This window comes from Delphinus delphis, chromosome X, assembly GCF_949987515.2.
Source record: "Delphinus delphis chromosome X, mDelDel1.2, whole genome shotgun sequence".
Classification (NCBI taxonomy): domain Eukaryota; kingdom Metazoa; phylum Chordata; class Mammalia; order Artiodactyla; family Delphinidae; genus Delphinus; species Delphinus delphis.
This window is the reverse complement of record NC_082704.1, coordinates 3,375,582-3,389,055: the sequence shown is the minus strand read 5'-3', so window position 1 is coordinate 3,389,055 and position 13,474 is coordinate 3,375,582. Positions and strand designations below refer to the sequence as shown.

Sequence of the window (13,474 nt, the reverse complement as noted above, 5' to 3'; positions counted from 1 at the left end):
CTCTCCTGTCCAAGTTTGGTAGATTCCATTATGACATTATTTGCAAAAATTGGTTTATCCAACATTTTGTCAACCAGAAATTTGTTCATCTGTGCTTCTTGGTTTTCCCAGGTAGATTTACTGATGAGGTTAACGAGCCTCAGTCATGACAGGATTCTGAAGTGCCTTCACAAAGACTTAGAGGGGCAGATGCATACGCTAAGGGTGCTCCTCGAGGGTGCAAACTTTGCTTTATTCAAATTTGCAAGGTCTGTACCCAGCACAGCGCCTGGCACGCTGTAGGTGTTTGTGGAATGAGTCCATGTATTTTATAGAAGAAAAAAAATCATTCATCGAGGTTTCTTGAGTGCTTACTCTTTGCTCAGTACCTCTGGACTCTCAGGAGTTTTTTAAAGCAGCAGAATTTTCCCCAAAGCTTATGTATGAAACCTCTAGAAGAGCTGCTCTAGGGAAGCATGGCAAATTCCCTGTGCTCAGTTGTGCCTTTGCCCAGCCCACCCTCCTTTGGTGACCCTGGGAGCACCCTGAAGAGCCAGTTTGAAAAGCACTGCTTTCGGCAGGCGGCTGTTACAGAAACTGTCCACCCAGCAGCCTTAGGTTCAGGAGGAGGAGAGAGTAGTGGAGAGGCCAGGAAGTTGATGGGCCTTCAGCTGGACCTTTCTTCCGGGTCGCCGGCACAGGGTTGGGATGAAATCATCAGAGAGAATTCCTCAACTGGGCAGCACCTTGAGCAAAAGCACCAAGAGGGCTGGGTGTGTTCACAAGACACATTTTATCCGTAAGGACATTCCTTCTTTGATTATGCTGTACATGGGTTGGATAAATCAAGGGTCAAATCATGTCCTGTGCAACTCGGAAGTTGCAGTTAAAGCTTAATATAGCACAAGTGTGAGTGCTATCTCCTAACACCAGCTTTATAGAGGGAATCTACTGTACTCGCAAAGCAGTGAGCCTTTAATAGCCATTCTCTCAAATTCCTATGCTAAAGCTGAATGTCTTTCCTGTACACAGCGAACCTTTTATGGGGATATCTGAAGCAGTAGGATCAATTGACTTGTTTTATTCTGATAGTTGCTTTTTCATCACCTAAAAAAGCATGTCCTAGATTTAATTATCAGTGAGAGGTTTGTCTCACTCTGTCTCACCAACACGTTCATGCTTCATACAAATGCACAAGTATTTCAAGCCAGATTTAACATGATTATCAGAAGAGAAGAGAAACCTTTGATCTCCAGCCTCTATCTTGAGAGCCTTGTACCATCTCAAAATGGTCCCAATCACTGCACTTCCCATCAACGACATTTTATTAGTTAGTCCTGGGTTGAGGACTTTAAAGTGTTTGACATGACTTGCTATAAAGCTTAAAGTGAATCAGACTTCCCCTCACCTCTTCCAGATTCAATTGATTAGAACAGCTTGCTTTAGTAAATATATTTCAAAATAACCTATTCCCATTTATTTTAAAATATCAGTTAAGGAATTTAAGTCTACATGATAATATTTACCCATTAAAATAAGCTTTAACAGTGTAGCATTTGAAGTTATTTAAAACTCGAATATTGATTAAAATAGCTTTCTGACTTTGTAACTATATTATAAAAATAGCCACTAGTTTAGGCAATAAATTAAAGAAAGCAGACTTTCAAAAAAAAAGGCTTCTATTAAGATTGGTGATTTTTTTAGTGTTTCTAAAACTGGACATTTAAAAGTATAAATATTGGTTTATGCTTTATTGTGTCAAAGATGTATTTCCAAATCAGGTGTGAGTATAAATGCATCCACAAACACTTATCTGAGTCCCCTTTAACAGTTCTCTATGTCCCTAAAAATGTTGATTGAGAAGTGTCTTAAAAACCAATCTGAAAACTAACACACCATTGTAAAGCAATTATACTCTTAATAAAGATGTTTAAAAAAGTTGAAAAATAAAAACCAATCTGGGCTAAAAAGTTAAACTGAATAAAATTGCTGAGGGGATCCATGAACACTAATCTGTATGATTTTCACCGTGTATCTTGAGGAGGAGGGTGCACTGTGTCAGTCTGTGCCCTCCCCGAACGGACATACCTTGACCAACATTTAGCATTGAGTTTGCTCTTTATATTTTGACATTTTCCCTTCTTTATTTTATAAAATTGGATGAACCTACTATATATAGTATTTTAAATGGACCTTTAAGTCCCTTTATAAAATATATTGAAATATTCTTATAACTGTGAAAAATAATTATTTTGAATTTTCAATAATTTTGATTAGAATTATAAAAGATATCAATTTTTAATATTTTGCTTCACAGAATTATGCTGAAAACTTAGTATTGTCTAATCTGTTTTCCGCTGAACACTAGTGACCTCCTGATGTAAACAGGTATTTTTTGGAGAAAGCCCCTGATGGACTAGGTAGGGGAAATGCAGCATACTCCAGCGCCCTCTGGCCGATTTGGCATGCATTAACATGCTAAAGCCTTGCCTCACAAAAAAACAAAAACAAAAACAAAAAACAAAAAAAAAAAACCTAGCTAAACTTGTTTCCTTTAACCCAGCATTTCCCAAACTTTTCCCAGAAAGTCCTGTTCACATCCCTTGGGAATTTAATGCTCTATGAAACACAGCTTGGGAATTGCTGGGGTTTTGAACACCTTATTCTTATTCGTGACACGTTATGTCAGAGATGCCCAGGAGAAAGTGACCAGTTTCCTTGGCAGCATCTCACAGGGTGGCAGTACCTTGGAATAGGCACCGAGTTCAGGCTCTGGTCCCCAGCATTGTAGTTCAAGAACACCATTTTCTCAGCTCCCCTGAGTTATCTGGTACTATCCAACCAAGCTTGCAAGAGACTAGCTACTGGGCCACAGTGCAGATCCGAACATTTAGAAATGTGGGCATGTATCTTTCCAGCCATCCAAGACACCCTTTTCCTAGTGGCATTGTAGCAGGAACCCTGATACCTCATTAGCAATTTGCTTGGTGAGTGTGGAATCAGCACAGAGTGAACTGACTTGCGAGAAGCCTGATGAACACACCCTGCTCCACAGGAGTGGGTGAAATACTCTTGTCTGCCAGATGAGGGCGCATTCTTGTGGCCTGAATGGGATACACACTGACAGGCCCACTCGCCCGTCCCACCTGTACGCTTTGTGCAGACGCAGGTAGCTGGGCTGCAGTACAGAAGCCTAGGGCTTTCCTTAGTAAGAGACCCCTCCCTGGTTTCTTGTTAATTAGACTTTGGGGTTTCCCGCGCAGTCTCATAGCTGGGCCATTTCTACAGCTAACTAAGCATCTGCATCTAATGTTGATTTTCTTTGTATTAGTTTCACGCTCAGAAGGTAACCTTTTTTGACCTTATTTCCAAATTCTGGAGGCACCTTGTAATAGCTGTCTGTGTCATGATCACAGTGTCTATCTGTCACGTCAAGCCATTTCTGTATTAATGCTTTCTAACTGTGAACTTTAAATATGTGTAACAATTTGCTAGACTATGCAGCATGGTGTCCTGTGATGCTGAGCTTTGAAACTGTCTTGTACGGGGAGGGGGGGCATACATTTTGCACGCTTCTGTAGCCTCGTAGCAAGAGCGCAGAACAGTACCATTCTTCCCAGTTGGAAAGTGAGATTTACTCCTGTTTGGTTTCTTGCCAGGCTCTAAGGGATGGAAATAAGCTGGCACAGATGGAAGAGGCGCCCCTTTTCCCAGGAGAATCAATCAAGGCCATTGGTAAGTCTAACAAGTGCACTTTGCTTATAGAGACCCATAAAATGAAATGGCACTTTACTCGCAAGCACAGATGATGTATGTGCTGGAGATCAGCCAGACCAATTTAATTAGGGGACAGATGGACTAGACCTAGTCATTCTTATTAATGTCATCATGACCTTAAGAGATAAGGGACTGCAGAGGATCCGTTTAAGCTCCGAACGAGTCTTAGGTGGCAGTACCAACAGAAGAGGGGTCCAGCTTTTCCCCATGAACTGAAGGCTGATGAGACTCTCACGGTAACGTCAGTTCGCTGCTTTGTTGGAAGGATTCACTATAAGGAAAATGTATTGACAGACGATCCATATCATACTTTTAATGACAGTTTTGAGAATTTGGCAAAGACACTTTGGGGGCTTATAAGAGTCCAGAAAGTACAATTTTAGTGCAGGAAAAGGGCATGTGTCGCCACCCTGGATTGTAAGGGCGACGGCCTGAGGCGGACTGCCCGGGGCTGGAGGGGCGGGCAGCCGGCTGTGGCCTCTTCACCTCACGATCGCCGGGGTTAGGTCGGACGGCCTGGTTTGTGAGGCCGAGTGTCGCCTTCTTCCCTCATGGCTGTCTCCCAAAGGCGCGTGCCGGGTCTCAGAGCACGGTCATCTTGTGTTGGGGTAGCTGGGCTCTCCTACCAGGACCTCCAAACAACTACTCCTGCTGGATAGCCTAGTCTGTGGCTCAGGACTCTGTTCAGCCCGACCTGAATTTCCAAACTGTTTTTCTCTTTGGCTTCTGGAACTTCATTCACTCCTGGTGCTCCTCTGGCCTCTCTGGGCTTTCCTCCTCTGGGAGCGTTTCTAGCCCTGCCTCCGTGCTGCTCTGGAACAATCTGACTACAGTGCAGAGCTAATTATGTCATGCCTCGTCTTCTCCGGACAACAGACTGCACAGATTTAAAGTGAACGTGAACAGTTTTGACACATTTATACACCTGGGAAATGATCATCACAGTCAAGATAATGAACATATCCATCAGCCCCCAGAAGTTTCCTTAGGCCCCTTTATATCCCTCTCTCCCGTGCCTTCTCCCCCTTCCCCAGGCTCTATAGGCTAGTTGATATTTTCTAGAGTTTTATAGAAATGGAATCATTGAGTATGTTCTTCTGTCTACTTATCCCATTCTGCATAATTATTATGATAGTCTTCCATATTGTGAGTGCCATGGGTCAGCAGTCATGCCTTTTCATTGCTGCATAGTACTCCACTGTGTGGATACACCACAGTGTGCTTATCCATTCATCTATTGGTGGACTATTGGGTTGTTTCTGCTGTTTGGCTATTACAGATAAAACTGCTATGAACACTCATGAACAAGTCTTCTCTGGCCTCGTGTCCCATCATCCTCGTGCACCCTTTGACCCAGCCACACTAACCTCTGGCAACTCACTGATCTCTCCTCCCTTCCCCTCCCCCGCTTCCCTGCTGAGTTAAGTCATTCCTTTTCTGAGCTCTTATCACATTGAGTCCACATGGTTCTGATAGCATTTATCAGGCTATATGGTAATTTTCTGTGTAGTATCTCTCACGGGTCACCTGGTGGGCAGGAACCTTGTCCAGTTATACCCAGAACCCCAACAATAGGAGCCGCTCGGTATATAATGAGTTACAGAAAAGTTTATGCAAGTGTTTTGAGAGTTTGGCTGAATGACATCTTTAGTACCATTATTCATGCCCTCGGACTCATCTGTAGCTGTGTCCATTCCCGCCATTTGAGTGGAACAGCACTTTGGGAAGATTGGGAAGATGTGGTATCTTTGTGATAGGTGTGAGCCTCTTAACATTCATAGGAGTCATATATGTTGTTGATTTTGATGTGAAAGATATTGATATTAACATTAAGAAAATAAAATTGATATGGAAGCTGATGAAGAATTTGAAGCAGTCTTTTCCCACTTCATTGATGTGGTTTTGGTTTTTGTCATCTGTAAAGCAGTTTCTTTGGAGGTGCATCAGGGGACAGTGTTTAGCTTTAGTTAGTTTTCATTAGCAGTGATTTATGAAATGGTAGCCCAGGTTCTTCAGAGTTTAATTAATGTGTTTTTGAATGTGATTAATTTATCACTCAGGGAAAATGTGAACCACTTGGAAAAAAATGACAAAATGTAACTTATTATGAGGCCTTTTACTTAAAACCTCATGTAGCAAATCAAAATTTTGTTTTAAAAAGTGGAATTTTATTAGAAGACTATCCATCTATGCCTTTATTTAAAGTAATGAAAGAATTTTAAATTTCTAGAAAACTGGAATCACAAATTTATATATTTGGAAACTCATGTTAAGATTTATTGACACAAGTCAATGGCACTAGATGATATTTTGGGTTTTTTCTTTCAGTGAAAGATGTCATGTATATCTGCCCATTTGTGGGAGCAGTGAGTGGCACCCTGACAGTGACAGACTTTAAGATGTACTTCAAGAATGTAGAGAGAGTGAGTATTTAAAAGTGTGTTTTATTTTTTAAAATAACTGCAGAAGAAAGTAAACAATAAAGAATACAGTAAATAGTATCCTGAAATGCCATCACCCTGAGAGAAGCAGAGGGTCAGTTTTAAGATGTGTGCATTTGCAAGCAGATTTTGTATCTTAAAAAAAAAAAAGGGCTGTTAAAGTAGCACTTCCACCTGCGCTGGGGGTGAGGGGGTTGTTTAACTGTAGTCTCAGTGTCTACTTCACAAAGCAGGTTATAAATCAGACTTTGGTGTCTTAGCCAGGACCAAGAGGAAATGCGAAGTAAGCAAAGGTGTTTTAAGCCAGCGAAGACTTAAAATGGGAAAGCTCTGTTAGCCGACACTGATTGGCATTCATGTTAATTTGTGAACCCAGGACCCGAATTTCGTCCTTGATGTCCCCCTGGGAGTGATCAGCAGAGTTGAGAAGATAGGAGTGCAGAGCCATGGAGACAACTCTTGTGGCATAGAGATCATGTGCAAGGTACGGTCCAGACATGAGAGAAACTTAGAGGGGGCGGGTAGCTTGGAACTTCTTCACAGCCTTTGGACAGTAAGAGTAATTTGGACATTAGTGACTCAGATGTTTTCAGGACCCAGACCTCTTCAACCTTTCATCAGCCAATTCAGACCATTATATAAGCCATGGTAGTAAACCGCTTCTTTTCCATTGAAGTGTTCTAATTAACATGGACCTGTAACCTAGGTGGTGACGATATTTGTTACATTTCAGAGAAATCAAGTGGAAAGCAGAGATCAATATTTTTTCCAGTTTGTCCTGATAAGACGAGTCTTCAGTCAGAGACTTCCCAAAGGGACAACAATATTCATAAATTCTGTGATTAAAAACACAGTTAAGTTTCTTGGCTATGTTGGAATTTGCACTGAGCCCTGCTTATTTTTGGTTTTCGCCCCTTCCTCCAAGGGTTAAGTAAAATTTGTGTGACAGCTTTGACGAGGACTAGTCGTTTAAGAACCGCCTTAACTGATGTTTTATTCCCAATGACTTTGCCTCATGGAATACAGTTTATTAACAAACCCACCTGAAATACCAGGCAAGAGATCCTGCCTAGAGCGTCATCAAGGTCCCTTCCCAGCTTGGGGTTTGGATTAGATTCCTGGCAGTCTGTTTGCTTTGATCAAATCTCTGTGGAGACCTTCCTCTGGTTGGCCCTAGACTGCAGTTGAATCCACTTTTTCAAATAACCCTTTACTGTGCCAGGTCGGGAATCGGCTGGCTTTTACTAGGCTCACCTTGGGCACCACACGGCAGTCCTCCCCTAGGACCAATCACTGCTGTCCTGATTCTCAGTCCAGGGCGCCGCACGCAGAGCAGTGCGAAGCCGTTGCAGAACTGAAACCAGAGGGGGGGTTTGATCAATTCTGTAATTCTGGAACAGGTCATTTCCCTACTCAGAACTCTTCACTAGCTGCCCATTACCCTTGGGCTGGAGGAAAAGCTTACAGAGACCCCGCGGTGTGAGCCGGACTTCCTTTCCTTGGCAGCTCCCTCTCCAGCCACCCTCCCCTTGTTCTTGCCATCCAGGTTCCTAGAGTTGTGCACACTTGCCTGTACCCCCAATCCCCACCCCACACAAACTCCTGGGGCTTCACACGTGCTGTTTCCTTTGCTTGTAATGCCTTTCCTCTGAGCAATCCTAAATAGCAAGTCAGCTCAGTCAGTGAGCTGGCACGTGTGTAGCCACAGAAGCTTGGAGGGAGGGCACAGCAGGAAGCTAATGTTACTTAGGCAGATGTCCTGTGGCTGTTTTCCTATGGTATTTCTTGTGGCTGGGGTGAGTTTTTGCTAATAGCTTCTTTAAAATGTTTTCCAGCCTAGAATTACCAGGGCCGTGCTTAAACAGGTGATATGCAATTCAAAAAGTACAAACACTGAGTGTAGTAAAAAGTAAGTTTCCCTCCACCCAACACCCAGCCACCCTGATCTGCTCCCTGCAGCCACACACTGTTACCAGTTTCCACAGATGGCCCATGCACACAAGTATGTATTTGAAAATGTGAATGGTTGTATATTATATACACTGTCCTGCCCCTTTCCCCCTCCCTTAACCATGTACCTTGTGTCTCCTTAAGAGCAGTATATAACGAGCTGCTTCTTGTTTCTAACAGTTCTGTAGTATTCCATTAGTGGTACTGTAGTACATTTAGCCAGACCCTGTTTATTTTTTATTTATTTACTTATTTATTTTAACATCTTTATTGGAGTATAATTGCTTTACAATGGTGTGTTAGTTTCTGCGTTATAATAAAGTGAATCAGTTATACATATACATATATCCCTATATCTCTTCCCTCTTGCGTCTCCCTCCCTCCCACCCTCCCTATCCCACCCCTCTAGGTGGTCACAAAGCACTGAGCTGATCTCCCTGTGCTATGTGGCTGCTTCCCACTAGCTAGCTGCTTTACATTTGGTATTGTATATATCTCCATGCCACTCTCTCACTTTGTCCCAGCTTACCCTTCCCCCTCCCCGTGTCCTCAAGTCTATTCTCTAGTAGGTCTGTGTCTCCATTCCCGTCTTACCCCTAGGTTCTTCATGACCTTTTTTTCCCCTTAGATTCCATATATATGTGTTAGCATATGGTATTTGTTTTTCTCTTTCTGACTTACTTCACTCTGTATGACAGACTCTAGGTCCATCCACCTCACTACAAATAACTCAATTTCGTTTCTTTTTATGGCTGAGTAATATTCCATTGTATATATGTGCCACATCTTCTTTATCCATTCATCTGATGATGGACACTTAGGTTGCTTCCATGTCCTGGCTATTGTAAATTGAGCTGCAGTGAACATTGTGGTACATGTCTCTTTTTGAATTATGGTTTTCTCAGGGTATATGCCCAGTAGTGGGATTGCTGGGTCATATGGTAGTTCTATTTGTAGTTTTTTAAGGAACCTCCATACTGTTCTCCATAGTGGCTGTATCAATTTACATTCCCACCAACAGTGCAAGAGGGTCCCCTTTTCTCCACACCCTCTCCAGCATTTATTGTTTGTAGATATTTTGATGATGGCCATTCTGACTGGTGTGAGATGATATCTCATTGTAGTTTTGATTTGCATTTCTCTAATGATTAATGATACTGAGCATTCTTTCATGTGTTTGTTGGCAATCTGTATATCTTCTTTGGAGAAATGTCTCTTTAGGTCTTCTGCCCATTTTTTGGATTGGGCTGTTTGTTTTTTTGATATTGAGCTGCATGAGCTGCTTGTAAATTTTGGAGATTAATCCTTTGTCAGTTGCTTCATTTGCAAATAGTTTCTCCCATTCTGAGGGTTGTCTTTTGGTCTTGTTTATGGTTTCCTTTGCTGTGCAAAAGCTTTGAAGTTTCATTAGGTCCCATTTGTTTATTTTTGTTTTTTTCCCATTTCTCTAGGAGGTGGGTCAAAAAGGATCTTGCTGTGATTTATGTCATAGAGCGTTCTGCCTATGTTTTCCTCTAAGAGTTTGATAGTGTCTGGCCTTACATTTAGGTTGTAATCCATTCTGAGTTTATTTTTGTGCATGGTGTTAGGGAGTGTTCTAATTTCATTCTTTTACATGTAGCTGTCCAGTTTTCCCAGCACCACTTATTGAAGAGGCTGTCTTTTTTTTTTTTTTTTTAACATCTTTATTGGGGTATAATTGCTTTACAATGGTGTGTTAGTTTCTGCTTTATAACAAAGTGAATCAGTCATACATATACATATGTTCCCATATGTCTTCCCTCTTGCGTCTCCCTCCCTCCCACCCTCCCTATCCCACCCCTCCAGGCGGTCACAAAGCACCGAGCCAATATCCCTGTGCCATGCGGCTGCTTCCCACTAGCTATCTACCTTACTACGTTTGTTAGTGTGTATATGCCCATGACTCTCTCTCGCCCTGTCACAGCTCACCCTTCCCCCTCCCCATAACCTCAAGTCCGTTCTCTAGGAGGTCTGCGTCTTTATTCCTGCCTTACCCCTAGGTTCTTCATGACATTTTTTTTTCTTAAATTCCATATATATGTGTTAGCATATGGTATTTGTCTTTCTCTTTCTGACTTACTTCACTCTGTATGACAGACTCTAGGTCTATCCACCTCATTACAAATAGCTCAATTTCGTTTCTTTTTATGGCTGAGTAATATTCCATTGTATATATGTGCCACATCTTCTTTATCCATTCATCCGATGATGGGCACTTAGGTTGTTTCCATCTCCGGGCTATTGTAAATAGAGCTGCAATGAACATTTTGGTACATGACTCTTTTTGAATTTTGGTTTTCTCAGGGTATATGCCCAGTAGTGGGATTGCTGGGTCGTATGGTAGTTCTATTTGTAGTTTTTTAAGGAACCTCCATACTGTTCTCCATAGTGGCTGAACCAATTCACATTCCCACCAGCAGTGCAAGAGTGCTCCCTTTTCTCCACACCCTCTCCGGCATTTATTGTTTCTAGATTTTTTGATGATGGCCATTCTGACTGGTGTGAGATGATATCTCATTGTAGTTTTGATTTGCATTTCTCTAATGATGAATGATGTTGAGCATTCTTTCATGTGTTTGTTGGCAGTCTGTATATCTTCTTTGGAGAAATGTCTATTTAGGTCTTCTGCCCATTTTTGGATTGGGTTGTTTGTTTTTTTGTTATTGAGCTGCATGAGCTGCTTGTAAATTTTGGAGATTAATCCTTTGTCGGTTGCTTCATTTGCAAATATTTTCTCCCATTCTGAGGGTTGTCTTTTGGTCTTGTTTATGGTTTCCTTTGCTGTGCAAAAGCTTTGAAGTTTCATTAGGTCCCATTTGTTTATTTTTGTTTTTATTTCCATTACTCTAGGAGGTGGGTCAGAAAGGATCTTGCTGTGATTTATGTCATAGAGTGTTCTGCCTATGTTTTCCTCTAAGAGTTTTGATAGTTTCTGGCCTTACATTTAGGTCTTTAATCCATTTTGAGCTTATTTTTGCGTATGGTGTTAGGGAGTGATCTAATCTTATACTTTTACATGTAGCTGTACAGTTTCCCCAGCACCACTTATTGAAGAGGCTGTCCTTTCTCCACTGTACATTACTGCCACCTTTATCAAAGATAAGGTGTCCATATGTGCGTGGGTTTATCTCTGGGCTTTCTATCCTGTTCCATTGATCTATCTTTCTGTTTTTGTGCCAGTACCATACCGTCTTGATAACTGTAGCTTTGTAGTATAGTCTGAAGTCAGGAAGCCTGATTCCTCCAGTTCCTTCTTTCGTTCTCAAGATTGCTTTGGCTATTCGGGGTCTTTTGTGTTTCCATACAAATTGCAAAATTTTTTGTTCTAGTCCTGTGAAAAATGCCAGTGGTAGTTTGATAGGGATTGCATTGAATCTATAGATTGCTTTGGGTAGTAGAGTCATTTTCACAATGTTGATTCTTCCAATCCAAGAACATGGTATATCTCTCCATCTATTTGTATCATCTTTAATTTCTTTCATCAGTGTCTTATAAGTTTCTGCATACAGGTCTTTTGTCTCCTTAGGTAGGTTTATTCCTAGATATTTTATTCTTTTTGTTGCAGTGGTAAATGGGAGTGTTTTCTTGATTTCACTTTCAGATTTTTCATCATTAGTATATAGGAATGCCAGAGATTTCTGTGCATTAATTTTGTATCCTGCCACTTTACCAAATTCATTGATTAGCTGTAGTAGTTTTCTGGTAGCATCTTTAGGATTCTCTATGTATAGGATCATGTCATCTGCCAACAGTGACAGCTTTACTTCTTCTTTTCCGATTTGGATTCCTTTTATTTCCTTTTCTTCTCTGATTGCTGTGGCTAAAACTTCCAAAACTATGTTGAATAAGAGTGGTGAGAGTGGGCAACCTTGTCTTGTTCCTGATCTTAGTGGAAATGCTTTCAGTTTTTCACCATTGAGGATGATGTTTGCTGTGGGCTTGTCATATATGGCCTTTATTATGTTGAGGAAAGTTCCCTCTATGCCTACTTTCTGTAGGGTTTTTATCATAAATGGGTGTTGAATTTTGTCAAAAGCTTTCTCTGCATCTATTGAGATGATCATATGGTTTTTCTCCTTCAATTTGTTAATATGGTTTATCACATTGATAGATTTGCGTATATTGAAGAATCCTTGCATTCCTGGGATAAACCCCACTTGATCATGGTGTATGATCCTTTTAATGTGCTGTTGGATTCTGTTTGCTAGTATTTTGTTGAGGATTTTTGCATCTGTGTTCATCAGTGATATTGGCCTGTAGTTTTCTTTCTTTGTGACATCCTTGTCTGGTTTTGGTATCAAGGTGATGGTGGCCTCGTAGAAGGAGTTTGGGAGTGTTCCTCCCTCTGCTATATTTTGGAAGGGTTTGAGAAGGATAGGTGTTAGCTCTTCTCTAAATGTTTGATAGAATTCGCCTGTGAAGCCATCTGGTCCTGGGCTTTTGTTTGTTGGAAGATTTTTAATCACAGTTTCAATTTCAGTGCTTGTGATTGGTCTGTTCATATTTTCTATTTCTTCCTGATTAAGTCTTGGCAGGTTGTGCATTTCTAAGAATTTGTCCATTTCTTCCAGATTGTCCATTTTATTGGCATAGAGTTGCTTGTAGTAATCTCTCATGATCTCTTTTATTTCTGCAGTGTCAGTTGTTACCTCTCCTTTTTCATTTCTAATTCTACTGATTTGAGTCTTCTCCCTTTTTTTCTTGATGAGTCTGGCTAGTGGTTTATCTATTTTGTTTATCTTCTCAAAGAACCAGCCTTTAGTTTTATTGATCTTTGCTATTGTTTCCTTCATTTCTTTTTCATTTATTTCTGATCTGATTTTTATGATTTCTTTCCTTCTGCTAGCTTTGGGGTTTTTTTGTTCTTCTTTCTCTAATTGCTTGAGGTGCAAGGTTAGGTTGTTTATTCGAGATGTTTCCTGCTTCTTAAGGTGGGCTTGTATTGCTATAAACTTCCCCCTTAGAACTGCTTTTGCTGCATCCCACAGGTTTTGGGTCGTTGTGTCTCCATTGTCATTTGTTTCTAGGTATTTTTTGATTTCCTCTTTGATTTCTTCAGTGATCACTTCATTATTAAGTAGTGTATTGTTTAGCCTCCATGTGTTTGTATTTTTTACAGATCTTTTCCTGTAATTGATATCTAGTCTCATGGCGTTGTGGTCAGAAAAGATACTTGATACAATTTCAATTTTCTTAAATTTACCAAGACTTGATTTGTGACCCAAGATATGATCTATCCTGGAGAATGTTCCATGAGCACTTGAGAAAAATGTGTATTCTGTTGTTTTTGGATGGAGTGTCCTATA

The 13,474-nt window shown here is 40.9% G+C and overlaps 1 protein-coding gene across 4 annotated transcripts in view; it reads left to right on the top strand.

The window, feature by feature from the left end:
- Positions 1-13,474, top strand: part of MTMR1 (myotubularin related protein 1) — a 96,639-nt gene that overhangs the window by 20,594 nt on the left and 62,571 nt on the right. For all 4 annotated transcript variants that reach the window (XM_060002354.1, XM_060002353.1, XM_060002356.2 and 1 more), the window contains 3 exons: positions 3,639-3,714; positions 6,085-6,179; positions 6,574-6,681. In XM_060002354.1, the coding sequence (XP_059858337.1) occupies positions 3,639-3,714; positions 6,085-6,179; positions 6,574-6,681 (279 nt within the window). The remainder of the gene's footprint in view (positions 1-3,638; positions 3,715-6,084; positions 6,180-6,573; positions 6,682-13,474) is intronic.